Raw genomic sequence first — 17836 nt, 5'->3', positions numbered from 1 at the left:
GGGCTTCCATATCATGAGTGAATGACTGTGCCATGGTTTACAATCTCAAGGTTCAAGAACAATGATCTATTTGTTAGCTTGTTCAGTTGTAGAGCACTCCTCAATCATACATGTCGTGTCGCGGGAAAATAAATTCCATGACTAAAAAGAACAGCCTTCTATTTCTCCAGGAAAGGAAAAATACAAAAGCTTCATCTTACAAAAGTTCTTAAAAAGCAAACTACAAAGGTTATAAGCTGCCAATTCTCCGTATATTCAGTTGAAAGAAATGAAAAAATTTTAAATCCTGGAATCTCTCAGTATACTCGGTGTATTTGAGAAGAATACACAAAGAAGACGAATTATAAAGTACGGTATTCCACTCTTAAGAAGTGAACCCGGAAGAATACAATAAAAAATACATTTTGGATATGATGCTCAGAGACAAATCCTCGAGGAACCATGGGTCATCACTAGAGTGAGCTACCTCCAGATGTGATCAAATGCTTAGAATCTGTTGGCTGCATGCATTGCTTTCTCAATAGTTTCTGAGACAACCTTATAAACCAAAATTATGGTCTATGGATCTGGGAATGAGAAATCAACCATACTCATTTAAGCAACTTAATGTTCAAATGTCGATATCTTCAGCAGGCCAACTTTCCTTCTTGTAGAATGTCGAAAAAATACTGTCTGTTTGAATATTTTCCTTTCCCTCAAAAAATTATGCTGCTCAAGAATTTGGGTAAACAGATCTGTAAAGTCCATCAAACTCGATACTTCACTTTAACTGGCAACTAGCGTTCATTATAATAATCCATCAATAGTAAAGATCCTAATCAGCATATGAACATAACGTCATACAATGGGCAGATTAACAGCACATGGAAAGTACTTTTTGGCTAAGGTATCTGATGGCTTAAAAAGCTGCTACCTGGAGCCAAAACTCACTTTCTTCTGTATATCCTTTATGAATAACCAGGATGCCATACATGTCTTAACCAAGTGACAGAAATGTAAACAAGCATTATGGCCAAAGCTCATGTACATCTTCGTGCCTTTTGACTCCATGCTCACTTATGCTACCCCCTGCCAGACCCCTGATTCCATACCAGGATTTTTTACTTTTATTTGTTCTCAGGGGACCAGAACTGCTGTGCCTCCTAAAAGATCCTGATAATTGCCTCAACGAGCTTCCAGAAGTAGACAGCAAAGCAGATGCTGAAAGCGGTCTTTCTGTCTCCAGTCCCTGTGTTCGGAGGGGACCTGAATCATAATCAATTGTGACAAAGGAACTACCATCAGGTACATACTGAATACTTTGGTGCCACTGCTGACTAGAGTCATCCTTGACCTCTATATCATGAGCATTAGACTCCCCTCCGTGACTAAAACTACTGGATCCACCTCCATTGCTTGCATCTGAATCATTATAAACAAGCTTCAAAGCTTGTACAACCTCGCCCATAAATGGCCGATGTGAAACTTCAGGCTGAACACACATGGAAGCAATAGCTGCAACTCTTGCAATGTTGTCGAAGGGGAGACTGTTACCCAATGCAGGGTCCACCAAGGCTTCCAACCCCTCTTTGCTTGTAAGCAGAGGCCGAGCCCATGTAACCAGGTTTTCCTGCCCGGGTGGTTGTGACATGTCAACTGGTTTCCTTCCAGTAAGCAATTCCAGTAACACTACACCATAACTATACACATCACTCTTCACAAGCAAATGCCCAGTCATTGCATATTCAGGAGCAACATACCTGCAGAAATATATAATGACTGATTAGCCCAGCTTTGCAAAAAAATTGAAATGGCACAGCTTATTTGGAAGAAGCAAAAGTAGACCAACCAATATTTGCACAGATTTTGAAAATTACTGGAGCTTCCTGCAAATTGTGCCGAATGTTTTACAACTACCATACCAGATCATTAGGTCATTTGAAAATATATGGAAATGAGTAAATTAATAACAGTAGGTATAACAAAAAGATATGTTAAACATTTAAAGATCATAGAAAAATAGAAAGATCTCAAGAGAATAACATCAAAACAGAAACCCTTCCATAATTTAACATTTCCACTATGCTATATGGGTGACCAGCTGTCCCAGCAGATGACAATCGCTGGATTAATGCATGGTATTCCCTCATGAAACCACTAATACCATGGTTGCAAGTAGATCCATGCAGCTGCTGGTCCACATATCCATTATAAAAACTCGGGATTTTATAATTGATTGTAAAGAAGATGTGTATTAGACAGCAGCATTCAAACAAAAATCAGGATGAGGATAACATACTCGTTGATTCAGGGAATGATTAAACATGGAAAAAATCCCTTGCAGATTCCTGACCTTAAGGTTTTGAACATGTGTGAGTATTTATATCACATAGACTCAATGTATGCCAATATGGAAGAAGACTCCATCGTTTCCAATCTTCTCTTCTTTCTTTATCAAGCCACTTCCTTAACCAAAAGGAAGCAGGCATTGCGGAAAATAGATGTTATCCTATATTACCTTCAGAAAAATCCTTCAGAACAGGATTTTCAGTGGCAGTGTGCAGTATGAATATCATTGGAGGAACAAGAATAATATATTCTTGGAACCCTATTCTAGTCTTAGGTTATCACTACCTATCGCTTATATTTCGCTCAAAACAGGCTGCCCGCATTGTTCTACTCGAAGGCATTTGGAATATCGCTGGCTCCATCATTTATGTCCAATCCTTGAGTGAAGATTTTAATCCTTCCAACTTCAATCAAGCCAAATTTCCATTTTTCATTGAGTTCACCAACATGCAGAATCAGGCTAAGACATGTGTGAAGCCAGTAGCAGAGAGGTTTGGGAAGGTTTTTATTTGTATCGTCTAAGAGAGTGTTTCACATATCGAGAAAGTCCTCAGGTGTGTTTGTCTGTCAATTTGACAAAACTATTGTACCGTTCTACTAAGCTTGTTGGCAGGGGTAAAACTTTTAATCAGCAGCTGAGATATCTTAACTCTCCAGATTCTTGTTTTGCATGCCAGGTGCCAGATCATCATGTCAAGGACTGCCCTCATAGAAAAGTGTCCAAATCTGATCAGACTAGCACAGAAGATTCTTCAGAAAAGGTGGCTGAAAGATCCCAGGGGGAACCCAGATAGGCCCAAAGGTAGACCTGTCTGGAAGGAAAGAAGGAAGTTTTGAAGACTGCTGATAGCCAGACAGAGAGAATCAGTTCAAAACTGCTGACAATCATGATGACTGTAATATGCAACAAAATGGTAAAAGGAAAAGTTCTAGCAATGGACAAAAGCATCAATCATCCTCCCAAATCTTCAAAGATGGTGAAGAATATTCCTTACAAGGATTCAATAACCAGTAGCACACAGTATGGCTAACCAGGTGCTGAGGAGATGTTGATAAGCAATACATTTGAGGCACTGAATAGGAAAGGCAGTGTTGTAGGATGAATCTTACTGTTTGCTCCTAGAATGTGAGGAGTATAACCCTCCCCTCCAAAAGGCTCTAATTGAGGATTTCATTCAAGTCTAAGTGTTGATGTGTCGTGTTTGCAGGAGGTCAAGACTTCTGCCTTTGAGCACCGTTCAAGAATCATGAATGGCTTTTTGCTGGCATGGTTCTTTCTAGGCCATTAACCATGAACATACTCTATTCAAATTTCATACTATTCTTGCAGTAGCACCTCAGTTGAGTCCAGCAGTTGTCCCTCGTGGTACGGATTTGAATAATAAGTGTGTGGGGGCACTTGCAGGTTTTCCATGTAGGTGAATGGTTTTTGTTCCATTTATGTTGTGCCTCTTGCAGTAGGTTGTAGACGGTTGTCGGATTGGATTGATAATTCACTACCACCTGCTGAATGGGTTCTCTTAAGTGACTTTAATATGGTAGAGTGAGAGGCAGGCAGCGAAGACGGAATGTTGTTTGTCCTCTCTGGAGGAGAAAACAGAATCTGGTCAATGTGTAAATCCAGATTATTAATCTTTGATGCGAACTGGACACGGAAACATCTGGATTTCGGAGGCTGATTTTTGTTTGGTCTAACAGGAGGGCTATGGAAAGAGTGCGAGCTAGATTAGATGGGATCAATGCTCCAAAAGATGGAATAACCCTTTATCACCATAGTGGTTGGAGTGACCTTCCAAAGTCTCTTCCTTTCAAGTTGAATGTATCCTATGTTGTCTCTAAACACTGATGTACATTGATTGATCACAAATGTCTGCAATCTGGTCCCCAGACCATGAGGCAATGATGCTAGATCTTATGGTGGGAGGCAGCTATGTGAAGAATGGTCAAGTTCCTTCATGGATGGGGAAGGGCGGTTGCTAGATTGAAAAGAAGACATAACAAAAAGGAACAGCAGAATTAATTGAGGTGTGGATGCTTCTTGAGGATATTCATAATGTCACGGTCACCCTACAGGAAAAGATGACTAAGGAGGACTGTATACTCAAATGCATGGAAGAATATAGAGCCAAAGGGGCCAGAATCAAGGCTCATTTACAGTGGGTGGAGGGTGGTGAACCTTCCAAGTATTTCTCAAGTACAAAAATGCTTCAGAAAGAATCACAGGCCCAATAATCCAGAGGGAATTTTGACTGAGGACCTGGCAAAGATCTGAGATACATTCACATTCCAGTTTTAAAATATTTATGCAAAATACCCCTTTGACGGATCAGGTCAGTGAGGATTTGCCCATAATAGACGAGTGTTATCCCTACTAAGGTGTGGAGTAGTGAATGAGATATACTTGGAGCACATATTAGAAGAGAATTTCCTCCTGCTTAATAGAATGAAAGATGAGAAGTCCCTGGGAAAGATGGCCTTCCCTGTGAGATTTTCAAGATATTGAAATTTGAAGGTTGTTGATAATGACACGTTCTGCATGTCTTCAGAACTGTTTAGATTCTAGAATATAGGGAATATGGAATTGCAAAGACAGGGACTGATCAAGTTAATCCCAGAAGATTCATCTAGATACACCATTAGGTCCTAGCTCCTAGACATCAATTGCTTTGCTTAATGCCTCCTACAAGATTCTGGCCAAAGTCTTAACCACAATAATACAGTGGCTTTCATCTTGTATCAACCAAGAGCAAATGGGTTTTATTCTTGAGCAGTTTATTTTCAATATAGTGCTTGCTTCATGGGAAAGTGTGGAATGGGCAAAGGAATCCACAGCAGATTCTTCTCTTGAAAATAGCATTTGAAAAAACAAATGATAAAGCTGATTGGTCATTTGTACTTGTTGCCAAAAAATCTAGCAGGCTTTGGAGAGGGAAACCCTACAAGGCATAAGACTAGACCATGAAACAACAATGATAGTGGCCCACTGTCACCACAGCCAAAACCTGCTGCTCTTTACAGATTTTCAACAATGGGAGGGGTCCCAATATGTGAGAAGGTCACTTGATGGATATTCTAAGGTTAGGATATAAGGTGACACAACAAGGCTTTCTACAAGAAAAACACAATTTAGGTTCAAGGCTCCAATGGGAGGCAATTCGCTTTCTTGGTAGAGGCCTATTTGATGAGGCACAAGACCTAGGGTTTGATTGATGGGTTGAGTGTTGGAGTAACCAAAGGTCAAGGCTAGGAAAAAAGGTTTCCAGCAATGTATATTAGCAAGGCCAAGGCTCATGAAACCTTCAAGAAGCCCCCAAGTTGAAGGAAGACAAAACTAGGGTTTCCCTCTTAGCGCAAAAAACTAGGGCAAGAGAATATATGGATGAAATTGAAGTGGACACCCACCAAAAGGATAGATTTTGTGGCAAATACAATCATCTTGGTGATTATCCTCTCCAATCCCCGAAACTCACCTTGCCTAGGGATTCGCACTAAGCCCTAGTTTACCACCTTAGCCTTAAAGGGGTCGAGATTCAAAGGAGAGAGAAAATGGATAAGAAAGGTAAATGTTAGAATTTCCGAACCCAACACCCGGTAAATGGTTCTCAACGATTATTAATGGAATTAATACACGACCAAATTCCTAACACAAAAAATATAGCGGAAGCAAAAAAATTACTCGATCTGAATCCCACACATAAACAGATTTCTGCCCAATCAACAGTTCTTCATTAATAAATTAATCACAGAACATACTTGGGCTCCCGATCCACGAATAATGGCCCAACTGAGAAAATACAATACTAATCACCAGCCTCGTTGCACTATCTTGGACCCAGCACATGCTCACCTAGGAGCCTCTCTCAATCTTGTGTTGTTATTGTGTGTTGTCCTCACCTTAGCCTTGCCTTTATAACTTTACATTAAGCCAAAACGCTAATCCTAACCCTAACCCTAATCTCAAAGTGATGGACAATCGAGATTAGATCTCACCTCACTTGAGATCAACAACTAAGTTTAAAATTGATCCCAATTGGATCATTATATTGTTTGTCATCCATCTCGATGCTTTCAGAGTGGAAAAAGTGGAGGAATCAACTCACAGGACTATTTTTACCGGTGGGACCCAGTTTGGAAAAACGGGGTCTGAAACCTTCCAGGAGCATTTTGAGGCATTAAACGATGTTTTTTGGGGGTAAAACTTTGTCACTTTAGCGCCGCACCATTTCATGATATTCTACACACATAGATCTTTCCAACGGCACAAGAAGTGCGTCAATCGAAGTCTGTATGCAAAAGTTATGCCACTCAGGTTGGCTTCCTGTTTTCACACCTATAGTTCGGGAGGATGTCTCGTCAGCCCCCATTATTCATGGAAATGGGGATAGCCACGTGATTATGATGTAAAAGACTACAGAAGAGCCTATATTGTAACTCTAGTTAAGATTTGATGTAGTCAAAATTAACCACTAGTAGGCTATCAGGTTGTGTTATAATCGGGCCACTAGGAGGAAGAGGCATTCCATTCTTTCGAGAGTATTTTGTTCCATAGTTGAGCAAAGATAGCCAAGAGAGATAGGATGTAGAGCACACAGAGAGGATCTGCGCACTGTAGCAGCCCACAGGCCACGGGCATTATTTGTACCTGCAGCCATATTTCCAGATAAAGAAAGACAGCAGAGTGGCCTCACCTTCCAGCTGGGTTTTCTCCCGAAAGGGTTTCCCAAAGAGCATATCTTGTGTCTTAAGTGTGTGTGTGAGCTTATTTTGTCGTTCTCTACTTTTCTGCGTAATTTCCATACGCATGCATGCACTAGTTACAGTTAAATCTACAAATCTTAAAGTTTAATAAAGCTCTAATAGTGTAGAATCTCAAATTTTTAATATAATATTATCAAATCTATTGTTACGAACTGTCTAGTGGAATGACCATGACAGTTTACAGAACAAAAACTTAATCACTAAAGTAAATATTTTACTTTATCTAAGTTTTTATTTTAGCTCAATAAGCCAACATATAATTATGTGTTTTTTTCCTAAGTTAAACTTACGCTAAGTTACATCAGCAAATATTCTAAGGTGGTATGTGGGCGACTTATTCATGCCTAAACACAAGGCCTGTAGAAGTACCTGCCCGTGCTACAAACTTCAACACTCCCTCTTAGCAAGGGAGGTACTTCTGGAAGAAACTCCTCCACCTGGATTTGTCTCCAAGCTTATCTCAGTATCTATAGTTGCCACCTCTGACACTGAAGCCTATCCTGCTACCTAATCTGAAACTTGAGCTGGGAACATGTCACATCCAACCATGCTTTGAAGATCTGCTCCTGAAGATCCATCAATGTCATATCATACAAGTTGATGCTCCTAGAAGTATCTAAAGAATCACTCTTCCTCGCCACTTGCTCCCTCTCACTAACTGACATTGTTCTTGTATCTAAGATCCCCTTGGATATACCCACAGGTTGTCCCGACAACCTATATGACTCCCCCTGCCTAATTGTTGGCTTGCTGGGGCCTGACCCAGATTCAGAGTTAATTAGCCAAACAAATCCCTGTACTACTAGCCCTTTCAGCAACAGTCTGCGGAGCACGGACTGAGGTCTCACCCGAAGTAGTATGGGAGGGTGCTAGAACCAGGTTTCCGCACCCTTGAGATGTCTGAGAGGTTCGACTGGTCCCACTGTTTGTCCCTGCGCACAGGTCACTTCGCGCACTTCCCTGTTCCTTACGCCTTGATACACTGCCTTCGCGCAGCCCTAACCAGGGGTTGTGGAGCTTTCGCGCTGCTAGAGCCGCGCTCTGTGCTATTACCCAAGATCTTACTTATCTTCCTATACCAGTTAATTACCTTCGCGTACTTGGATGTCTTACGTTATAATTAGTTATACAAAATATTCATATAAGTTCGTGCAGCAAATAAACAGTATACTTGCAAATTATACCCAATCATATATTAAAACAAGAAAAGATGCACAGAAATATGGTAAAATTCTCTATAATGATTCTTCCAATGGTTACAAACTCAACCTGCCCTGCGCACTCAGCTGCAGGGGTCCGCGCATTCAGCAGCGGACTACTAGGCCTCTGCGTACTCAGGTACAGAGCCTTCGCCTACTCTACAACCCAAAGACACACCTTACGCTTTTTGTCAATCACTTAGACTTCTTATCCTCTTATTCTACCTATTGGTTCTCTTATACACTTAGAGCCTCGCTCTATTTATACAAATAGGTCTATTAAGCCGGCATTACATTACAAAATGAGGGCGGACAACCCTGTGACTCTATCATAATTTCGCGCTCTGTGCCCACAATTCGCGGAGCTTTTACAAAAAGATTTGGTCAAAACTTGGGCTTTAAGCCCCAAAACATGCTTTGGGGGGATTCCATGCCCAACACTAATGCCAAGCACTACAGCTGCATCCAAGGTTGCTCCCTCTGAATATAGAAGCCCCTGTCCATCTCGAAACAAAACCCTATATCCAACATCCTCCAAAGCTGATAGTGAGAGCACATGTACCATCAACCCAGGAACAAATAACATCCTTGTCACCTCTATAAATCCTCCTAACGCTAGTAGGAATCTGACACATCCAACTCCCTTCACTACATGCGTGGTGCTAGCTCCACTAAACACACTGCACTCTAAGTCCGTCTCTGAAAAACTGCAATACACTAACCTCATCTCTGTCATGTGATTGGAAGCTCTATTGTCCACTAGACATAACCCACTGTCCTCATACTAAACAATACTATTGTCAGAAATGCAAGAAACTAGAGAAAATTCCTTCTCAAATTTTTGCGTAAAGTCATCAATCTCAGTTCATGTTGATGCATGCACATGATCCGCCTTCTTCTTCTTCTTCTTGTATGGACACTAACTCGCATAGTGACCAGTCTTGTGACACGCAAAGCATTTCAATTTGCTCATGTCCTTCACGAAAGTTGATCCCCCACTTCCCTTTACATTTTCCCTTTACAGTAAAAGCAAAATTCTCCTCATCATCCTTACCATCATGTTTCCCTATAGTTTTTTAATGTCTCCACATCTCTTCCTGTACGAAATCATCCCACAATCTATCCCAAATGGGAAGATTTTCCCATGCGACGATCCCACCAACAAGGGCATCCTATTTCAAAGGAAAGCCACTCAAGGTTGATCTGACCAACTCTTCACTAGTAATAGTTTCTTTTACTGCCGCCAAGTCATCTCTAATTTGAGTGATCCTAGTTAGGTATGATGCAACTGTGTCAGTTTCAGACATCTTGGCATTTCTCAATTTCTCCTTCAACACCATCTTCCTGTTTTAGTTTGAAGTATAGTACAACTTGGTTAAGGATGCCCACATCTCATGGGCATACTTCTTCCCCATCACATGAGGTATAACATGGTCTATAAAGGAGTCCAAAATTATTCTCTTGGCCTTCACATTCATCTTATTAAACTCAACCAACTGATTAGGATCTATAGGAATTTGGACGACCTTCTCCATGATGTCCCACAACTCTTGCTTCTCAAATAATAGAACAAGCTGCTCCTTCCGTGGGCTAAAATTTCCTACCTCGTCCAACTTGTCCTCGTAACATAGCCTAGTAGCCATCTTTGTCAAGCTAACCAACGATTAATTTTTGTTAGTATTAACTGATTGTCTCGCTAACCATCTTTGTCAAGCTAACCATCTAAGTGCTCTGTCAACACTGCTACAAGCTATGTTTCTCCACCAGCCGACACACAATACGTGTGTAACTTGTTTCCCGAGCTCTTGGCCAATGTATTTGACCCTTATTGTGGTCCCTGCTTGTTGGACATTGAACTTCTCCTTACAGTTGCTTGCTGCTAGTGTACCACCAAAACCATAGTAGTCTAATTTTCCTGTCGTTCATCGACCGTGTCTCCTAGCGACTAGTAACCCACAGCGGCTAGCTTTGCAGGTTGTCGCTCCCACATCAATTTCCACTAGCGGCTATTACCCACAAATTACAATGGCATCAAACCTCTACCCGACAGTCGCTTGATTGATTTGCATTGTCATTCTGGCTCTACTAACCTTTATGCATGAGTCTTCCTTCCGTGCGCATGGCCCAATTCCCAATCGGCACCCTCCACAACTGATCTGGGATCTTTTACTTCATTGGTGTATTCAAAATTGCATGTAAAAAGAGCATGAAAATCACATGTACATACACTTTATAGAAGAGGAAAATCAAAGGAAACCATAAAGACAAGGAACACGCAAAACTTGATAATGGAATTTGTCCAATGTGGACTACGTCTTTGGGCTCTGCTCAAAGTGGGGAGGCCTCTTCATTCATCAGCAACAAATTCAAATGAATACATTCTTTGGGTCAATTGTTAGTGGTCATTATGACTAGCACCTTATATCATCGTATCTAAATCATGGCCTAAAAATTTACCCTGAGAAGTTGATGCAATTGAAAGAATGATAAAACCATATGTAGCCACCACTAAAGAAAATAAAAATGCAAAATATGGTTGGGATGTAGTTGTTTAGAAATGTAACTAATATCGGTCTTCATAATTGTATTTGAGTCATGATATAATGTATTTGTCAAAAAGAAAGAAAAGAAAATTTATTGTAAAAGAAAATTATTTAAAGAGCATGGGTTTCATGCTTTGTTTATTTTGTTTCTAGGTCAAGGCACCCATTGAGTGCTTCTAGGGTTTATGTCAAGAGTCATAGTCCTTGTCATCATGATCTAGACCCTTTTTGGGCTTTGTATGCAAAGAAAGAAATTTATTTTTGAGTCAAAATAGTATTTTATGCCGCCTCCACCAAGTCGGCCTACCCTCCAATCAAATCGGCCTTATTAAGGGAATCCGACCTCACAGAATGACAATAAAAGCAGTGCTACTCAGCCTCATTTGAAGACCAATTAAGCAAAGTTTCGATCTGCAGTTGCAGGAGGAAGAAAGAAGAGAAAAATACATAGAAAAGAAGAAAACCCTAGCGAAGAAGAAGGAGACACTTGTCAAGCAAAAAGAAGTCGAAATTCTCTCTTTTTCTGCCACATGTGCGAGTTTCTAGGCTATTACAAGAGGGCCAAAATTCAAGTCTACAGTAGGGAAGCAAGACGACCAAAATTTGAGTTTGTTGCAGGATTGAAGCAATTTGACTAGAGTTGACTAATCATCTTGGGAGGTTGACTTGGTGGATTGGAGGAGGTCTGTTGGTCTGGTCAAAGTTTTTGGTTCTCTCATTTGATTTGGTTCTAAAGGAAGAAAATAGAAGTTTTGGGTTTTCCCCTAAAAGAGCAGTTTTAGCCCTGGCTGAGGGCCTATATCCTGTGTCTCTATTGTGTTGGTCTTCATGTTTTTTGATAGTTGCTTTATGATAAGAAGATAATAAGAATTCAAAGCTAATCACAAGTAACTATCAAGATAAGAAAATCTTTCTATCTTTATGATTTTCTAACATGGAATCAGAGCTAAGGTGAAGACGAAGGAAAAACGCAGCTAGTAGATCAACAAGCTCTCATCATCTTAAGAAAAGACATCAAGGAAGATCATAAGAAAAAGAGAAGTTCATTTGATCAAAGGAAGGAAGTCTTGAAAAGTAACTAAAGATAGCTAGTCGTCATCAAGAAAGTTTACTTATGGCCTCATCAATGAACTCTGAGAACAAGCTTCAGGGAGCATCTAACCTCCTCCTTGCAAAGAACAAGGTATTGGATTTTGTACTAGGAAAAGTCAAGGAACCAGCAGATGATGCTGGAAAGGAGAAGTACAAGGAAAGTGATATTCTTGCCATGAACTTAATTGTGGATGCAGTAAAGGACAACTTGATTCCTTACATATCTACTCTAGATTCTTCAATAAATATGTATGATGCCCTCTCAGAGTTGTTCACAATCAATAATATTGGACAAGTAGCAAGTCTGAAGAATGAGCTTCAAACAGTTAAGATGACAAAGGATGATACAATGTCCTCCTGTTTTGTAAGAATTGCTCGTATAAAGGATGAACTTCAAGAAATTGCTGAGATATTCCCCGAAAAGGAACTTGTAATTGTTGCTCTCCTAGGATTACCAAAATCATGGAATGCTTTTACAGCACGAATTAGTAGTTGAAAGAACTCTCCGTCATTCAAAGAAATGTGGTCTGCATGCATACAAGAAGAAGCGCGACTCTCCTTGGTACAAGGTAAACAAGAAAATGAAGAGAATGTTGCAAATGCCTACTATGCTCATGTCGAAAGGAAAGGAGTGAATAAGAAGTTCAAGGGGCCAAAGAAGAAGATTTATCTATCTAAAATTGAATGCTATCATTGTCATAAGATGGGACACTACAAGAATCAATGTCTCGATAATCCTAAGAACAAGAAGAGAGAAAGGGACCAAGCTAATGTTAATTTTGATGACAATCCTCAAATGAAGTCTAAGAATGAGGACCCCATAGTCAAAGACTTATTCGATTAAGTCTTATATATCCTTTAATTATAGCTTAGGCTATTGTTTTTAGAATTTCTTTTATGTTTATCTCTGGGATCAATTTTTCATTTCTAGGGTTTAAAGATTTAATATGTTTTGTTCTTGAGTTGTTTTGATGAATTAAAGGAATCCCTCAAAAGACTAAGTTAATGTAAGATCAAGAGGGAGTTTCCCCACCTTTTCACAAAAGATAAGTATCCTAGTCTTTATTTCTTTTCATTATCGATTCCCTGTATTTGTTTAAGTTTCATTTGTGCTTGTTTATAATCCTCTCTCTTGTGTTTTCTTTGGAAGGAAAGTTTGCAAGAATACTCTAAAATCAAGATGGCGCTTGCAATAAGGATTATGGATAGATTTAGAGGAAGACTCCAAAAGAAGTAAGAATCTTTGTTGCAAAGGGAGCCCTTCAATGAGGAAACCTACAAGGTTTGTAAAAGAAGCAAGTCAAGGTATGTTTAAAACTACAAAGATTTGTTGCAGATAATCTTTATATAAGAAGGTATGATCATTTTTACCTTTAAAGTTATATTACTAACTCTTTCATGTTTAGGGTTTTGAATCATCAAGATTCTTATTTTGGGTGATTAATCTTTGAATTAAATAAAGCCTTATTGCATTATCCACCTTTTGTTTAGTATAGTAAAACCCTAACCTTTAGGGTTCACTATTTAATCCTAACCTTTAGATATTTCGAGCTTGTTGATGTTATAATGAAACCCTATCCTTTTTAGGGTTTGTTGTTGATGTCTAAAATATATGATGAAATCTTAGATTTTTAGAGTTTGATGAATTAGGGTTTATGATAAAAACCCTTGTCATAGTTATTATAAGATCCTAGGAATGAAACACTAGGTGTATATGCTTTCGTATGATTGAAACCCATACTTGGTTGTTATGTTAAAATTGATTGAAACCCTAGCTATAAAATGTTTTCATTGTGATTAAAAAATTCTAACTTGATTTAGTTGTTAATATCCATGGTTTAGTTTTGTTGGTGGAATCTAGGGTTTGTAACAAAACCCTTGCAAAATTTTGATGTAAGTCTAAAGCATGAGATTGCAGCCTTAGTTGATTGCTTCTCTTTTGATTGATATCCCATCTAGGTTTAGAATTTGATAACTAGAGTTCAAGTTCTTGCTCAAAGTTTTTGATAGCCCTAGATGCTCTCTCTATGATAATATGCTAACCCTAGTTTGACATTTCATGCTCCTATATATTTGTGCTTGGTTGTACTTGATAAAGATTTGTGGGTACTTAAGATGTTGAATATGCTTACCTACCTCATACTTGTTGATGACTTGATGATGATGTTGAGCATGGTGAAAAGAGGGAGTTGTTAGAACCCTGATGGCATTAAAGATTAATAGTTGACCTTGTTGTCATGTGAAGATAGAAGGAATGATGTTTCGAAGATTGAAGTTCTCTGATGATATGATAATGTGAAAGAAAGAGCCTATGTGGTTGTGGTGTTGATAAATTTGTCCCCTAGTAAAGAAGAAGCTTGGATAAAGAAAGTATATATCTCCCAGTTAAGAGGGAGGGCATATTGTGACAGCTATAGTAAAGACTTGGAATAAAGAGTAAAAGTGAAGAAAGGCTAAAGCACTAAAGATGGTTATTTTTTATTGATGAAGTTGTAAGCAAGAATTGGATGTCTTGAAAAGCGTTGAGGCTTGGTGCTACTAAATATGTTTGGATTTTGTGATGACCTAAGCAGCATCAGAATAGTTGAAGACCCCAAAATTTTGGGCTAGCATACAAGAACATATACATTGGAAGGTTGATATTGGTTGGGTCGTGAAGATACATTACGTGCCAAAAGATGAACAAGTAGTTGATTTATTGATGAAATCTCTTCCCAACAAGAAGTTAGTTTTAGAAGCGTGTTTGAATTGGTGGATGTGTTGATCTCTTCCTAAAAAGCTAGTAAATGTTTCTTTTGACAATTTTTTTCATCTGATTTAATTGAAAAGGGAGAGATGAAGTACCATAAAGTTGCTTGTATGATGGTACTTGGAAGGACATTGTGGCCTAGTTAATATTGAGATCTCAATTGATGTCTAGATCCCAAAGGGAGGGTATCGTATGGAGCTCTAGTTTGGTATTGATACCTAGATCCCTGTAAGGGGTGGTGTCAAGGCATGAAAGCCTAGATGGTATCTATAACCTGTTGGATGGATACCAAGTTTGTAGCCTGATGGTACCTATCGTGGAAATTGCCTAGATTACACCTTAGTCCTTGTTGGGGGGATACCTTGGCAGTGAGGGTATCCCAAGCATTGTGTATGCTATTGTTCTCTTCTTAAAGAACATTTCAAATTGAGGTCAACCTTGTACCGATTGAACAATTATGAATACCTACCTAGTTAAGAGGGAGTGATGAGAAATGTAACTAGTATCGGTCTTCATAATTGTGTTGGAGTCATACTGTAATGTATTTGTAAAAAAGAAAGAAAAGTAAAAAATTGTAAAAGAAAATTTTTAAAGAGCATGGCTTTTATGCTTTTGTTTATTTTGTTTCTAGGTTAAAGCACCCATTGAGTGCTTCTAGGGTTTATGTCAAGAGTCATAGTCCTTGTCATCATGATTTAGACCCTTCTTGGGCTTGTAGGCAAAGAAAATTTTATTTTTGAGTCAAAATAGTATTTTATGCCTCCTCCACCAAGTCGACCTACCCTCCAGTCAAGTCGACCTCATTAAAAAAATTTGACCTCACAGAATAACTATAAAAGCAGTGCTACTCAACGTCAGTTGAAGACCAATTAAGAAAAGTTTTGATCTGCAGTTGCAGGAGGAAGAGAGAAGAGTGAAATACTTAGAAAAGGAGAAAGCCCTAGCGAAGGAGACACTTGTCAAGCAAAAAGAAATCGAAATTCTCTCTTTTTCTGTCACATGTGCGAGTTTCTGGACTGTTGCAAGAGGGTCGAAATTCTGAAGCAGGAGGGCCGAAATCTGAGTCATCTTGGGAGGTTGACTTAGTGGATTGGAGGAGGTTGCTTGGTCTGGTCAAAGTTCTTGGTTATCTCATTTGATTTGGTTCTAAAGGAAGAAAAGAGAAGTTTTGGGTTTTCCCCTAAGAGCAGTTTTAGTCCTGGCTGAGAGCCTATATCTTGTGTCTCTATTGATAGTTGCTTGATGATAAGAAGATAAAAGAAGATATAAAGAATTAAAAGACAATCAGAAGTAACTATCAAGATAGGAAAATCTTTTTGTCTTTATGATTTTCTAACAATAGTAAGAACATGGGAAAAATTCTAACATGAGCTCCAAACCCCCCTCATTAGCCATCACCCAATTCATCAGCAATATCATACTCCATCAATGAGCAAGAAATTGCTACATATTTAAGGGGTATTGGAAAAGAAAAAAACAAGCTTGGTCTCTTAACTTATGGAAGAAAAAATGATAAATCATTAAAGTAAACGGACACCAGAGGGGTGGAAAAAGCAAGTTGAGAAAAAGGGTAACTCATGCATCCATGATTGCTCTCTCTTCTCATTATAGCACTTCGAGAGGTTGGACCCCCTTCAATTAGTATCATGGTTATTCTTCTTTGAAGTCTTTGCCACCCCATCACCATCATTGTCACATGAACATATGGATTGATGGGTCTACTTATGAAATGTCCTTCCCTTTGGAGGTTGGAAGCACCTAATGAAGTTAAAGGTATAGATATCCCCAACACAAGTGTAGTAACTTTCCTACAAATCCTAAGCTAGAAAGACATTGAAAAGCAAGGTTTGTGTGAACTATTTTTGTGTCCCTAACATTGAATATGGTCTGCTATGGTACTTTAATGGTTTTTATCCCTGATGATGTTGATCTCACTTGATCTTAAGCGTATGGTTTAGGTGGTTCATTACTCATGCAACAGAGATCCTTTGAAGGATGGCTTGACACTTATCCAGCAACATTCAGAGAACATTTTTCACATTCTTGATAGAAGAGTTGACCTTGAAGCTCTAGTGTTACCCTTCTAAGATGAACATTGGGCTTTCAAGGGCCTCCACATGGTTGGACCCCCCTTGATACACCTCTAGATGCTGAAACTTTGTACCGAGAAGCAAAGGTGTTGTTATGCCCAAATGGACTTAGGACACCCCCAAGCTAGCCTTGACCCTATTTTGTTCTAGGGCCTATATGATGATGGAGATCACTAAGATGATTTGGGAGGGCTAGTACTTTATCCTCAAAGGCCAACATTAACCTCAAAGCTTGCCACATTTGTAATATTCTAACTAGAGAAATATGGTGAAATATCAAAACATGAACTAGCTATAGCAAACAAATAAACATGCAATCTGAAATCTCCACAAGAACAACAAATTTAGAACACTGTTGAGCAAAAATCATAGAGTTGAGTGATTTTAATGAATATCCAATGAGAAGTTGAGTACAAAATATACTGGAATGTGTGCACCTGGGCTTGCTAAATCAAGCACACGAAACCCAGGTGAGAATGAAGAAAACTCCACACTGAAATGGCTCACTGGTTGTACGCTCTGCCCAAAAATTTATTGTTGCTGCTATTGGAGGCAAACTGATATTTGAGGCCTCAAAACTATAAAAATTCTGAAAATTAGAGAAAGGCTCCTCACACCCCAACCAATAAAAACCAAAAATATTTTGAGCTAATTCCAGCTAACACGGAATGCCCAAAATAGTGTGAAAATCTGAGTTAAACCAACAATTCACCCTTCTATAAGAATGATGATTTTGGGCCCAAATATTGCCCGAAAATTTTAAAATGTTAACCACGAACTCCTCTCATAAAACCTAGGAAAACCCAGAAAAATCTCAAGCTGAATTCACCAGTCACTGAAACCCCAAAATCAGCATGTGGCCCTTAACAGTCTACTAGTGAGCTTTAAAATCAAACCGCTGCAAGACTACACATTTCTCCAAAAGAGAAACTCCTTCAAACCGCAACAAATTCCTTCCTCAAACTACCGGCCAAAATCAACTCCAATACCCGGCAAAACACTACTGCTCAACCCCTGCGCAAAGAATAACCAGTAAACCCCAGCGCAACTCCAAAAAGAGAAATTGCGACCCACAAA

At 39.2% G+C, this 17836-nt stretch overlaps 1 protein-coding gene across 17 annotated transcripts in view; it reads right to left on the bottom strand.

Annotated features, from left to right (window-relative positions):
- Positions 1 to 271: 271 nt before the first annotated feature.
- The window catches only part of LOC149196225 (uncharacterized), a 126713-nt gene continuing 109148 nt past the window's right edge, over positions 272 to 17836 (bottom strand). For all 17 annotated transcript variants that reach the window (XM_089405472.1, XM_089405474.1, XM_089405480.1 and 14 more), the window contains one exon: positions 272 to 1739. In XM_089405472.1, coding sequence (XP_089261598.1) covers positions 1007 to 1739 — 733 coding nt within the window. In that variant the 3' untranslated portion in view covers positions 272 to 1006. The remainder of the gene's footprint in view (positions 1740 to 17836) is intronic.

Source organism: Pinus tabuliformis, chromosome 2_2, assembly GCF_031772625.1.
Source record: "Pinus tabuliformis cultivar Carrire ecotype Pingquan chromosome 2_2, CPIR1, whole genome shotgun sequence".
NCBI lineage: Eukaryota > Viridiplantae > Streptophyta > Pinopsida > Pinales > Pinaceae > Pinus > Pinus tabuliformis.
Note: the sequence above shows the minus strand (reverse complement) of the source record. Positions and strands in the feature narration are given on the sequence as shown.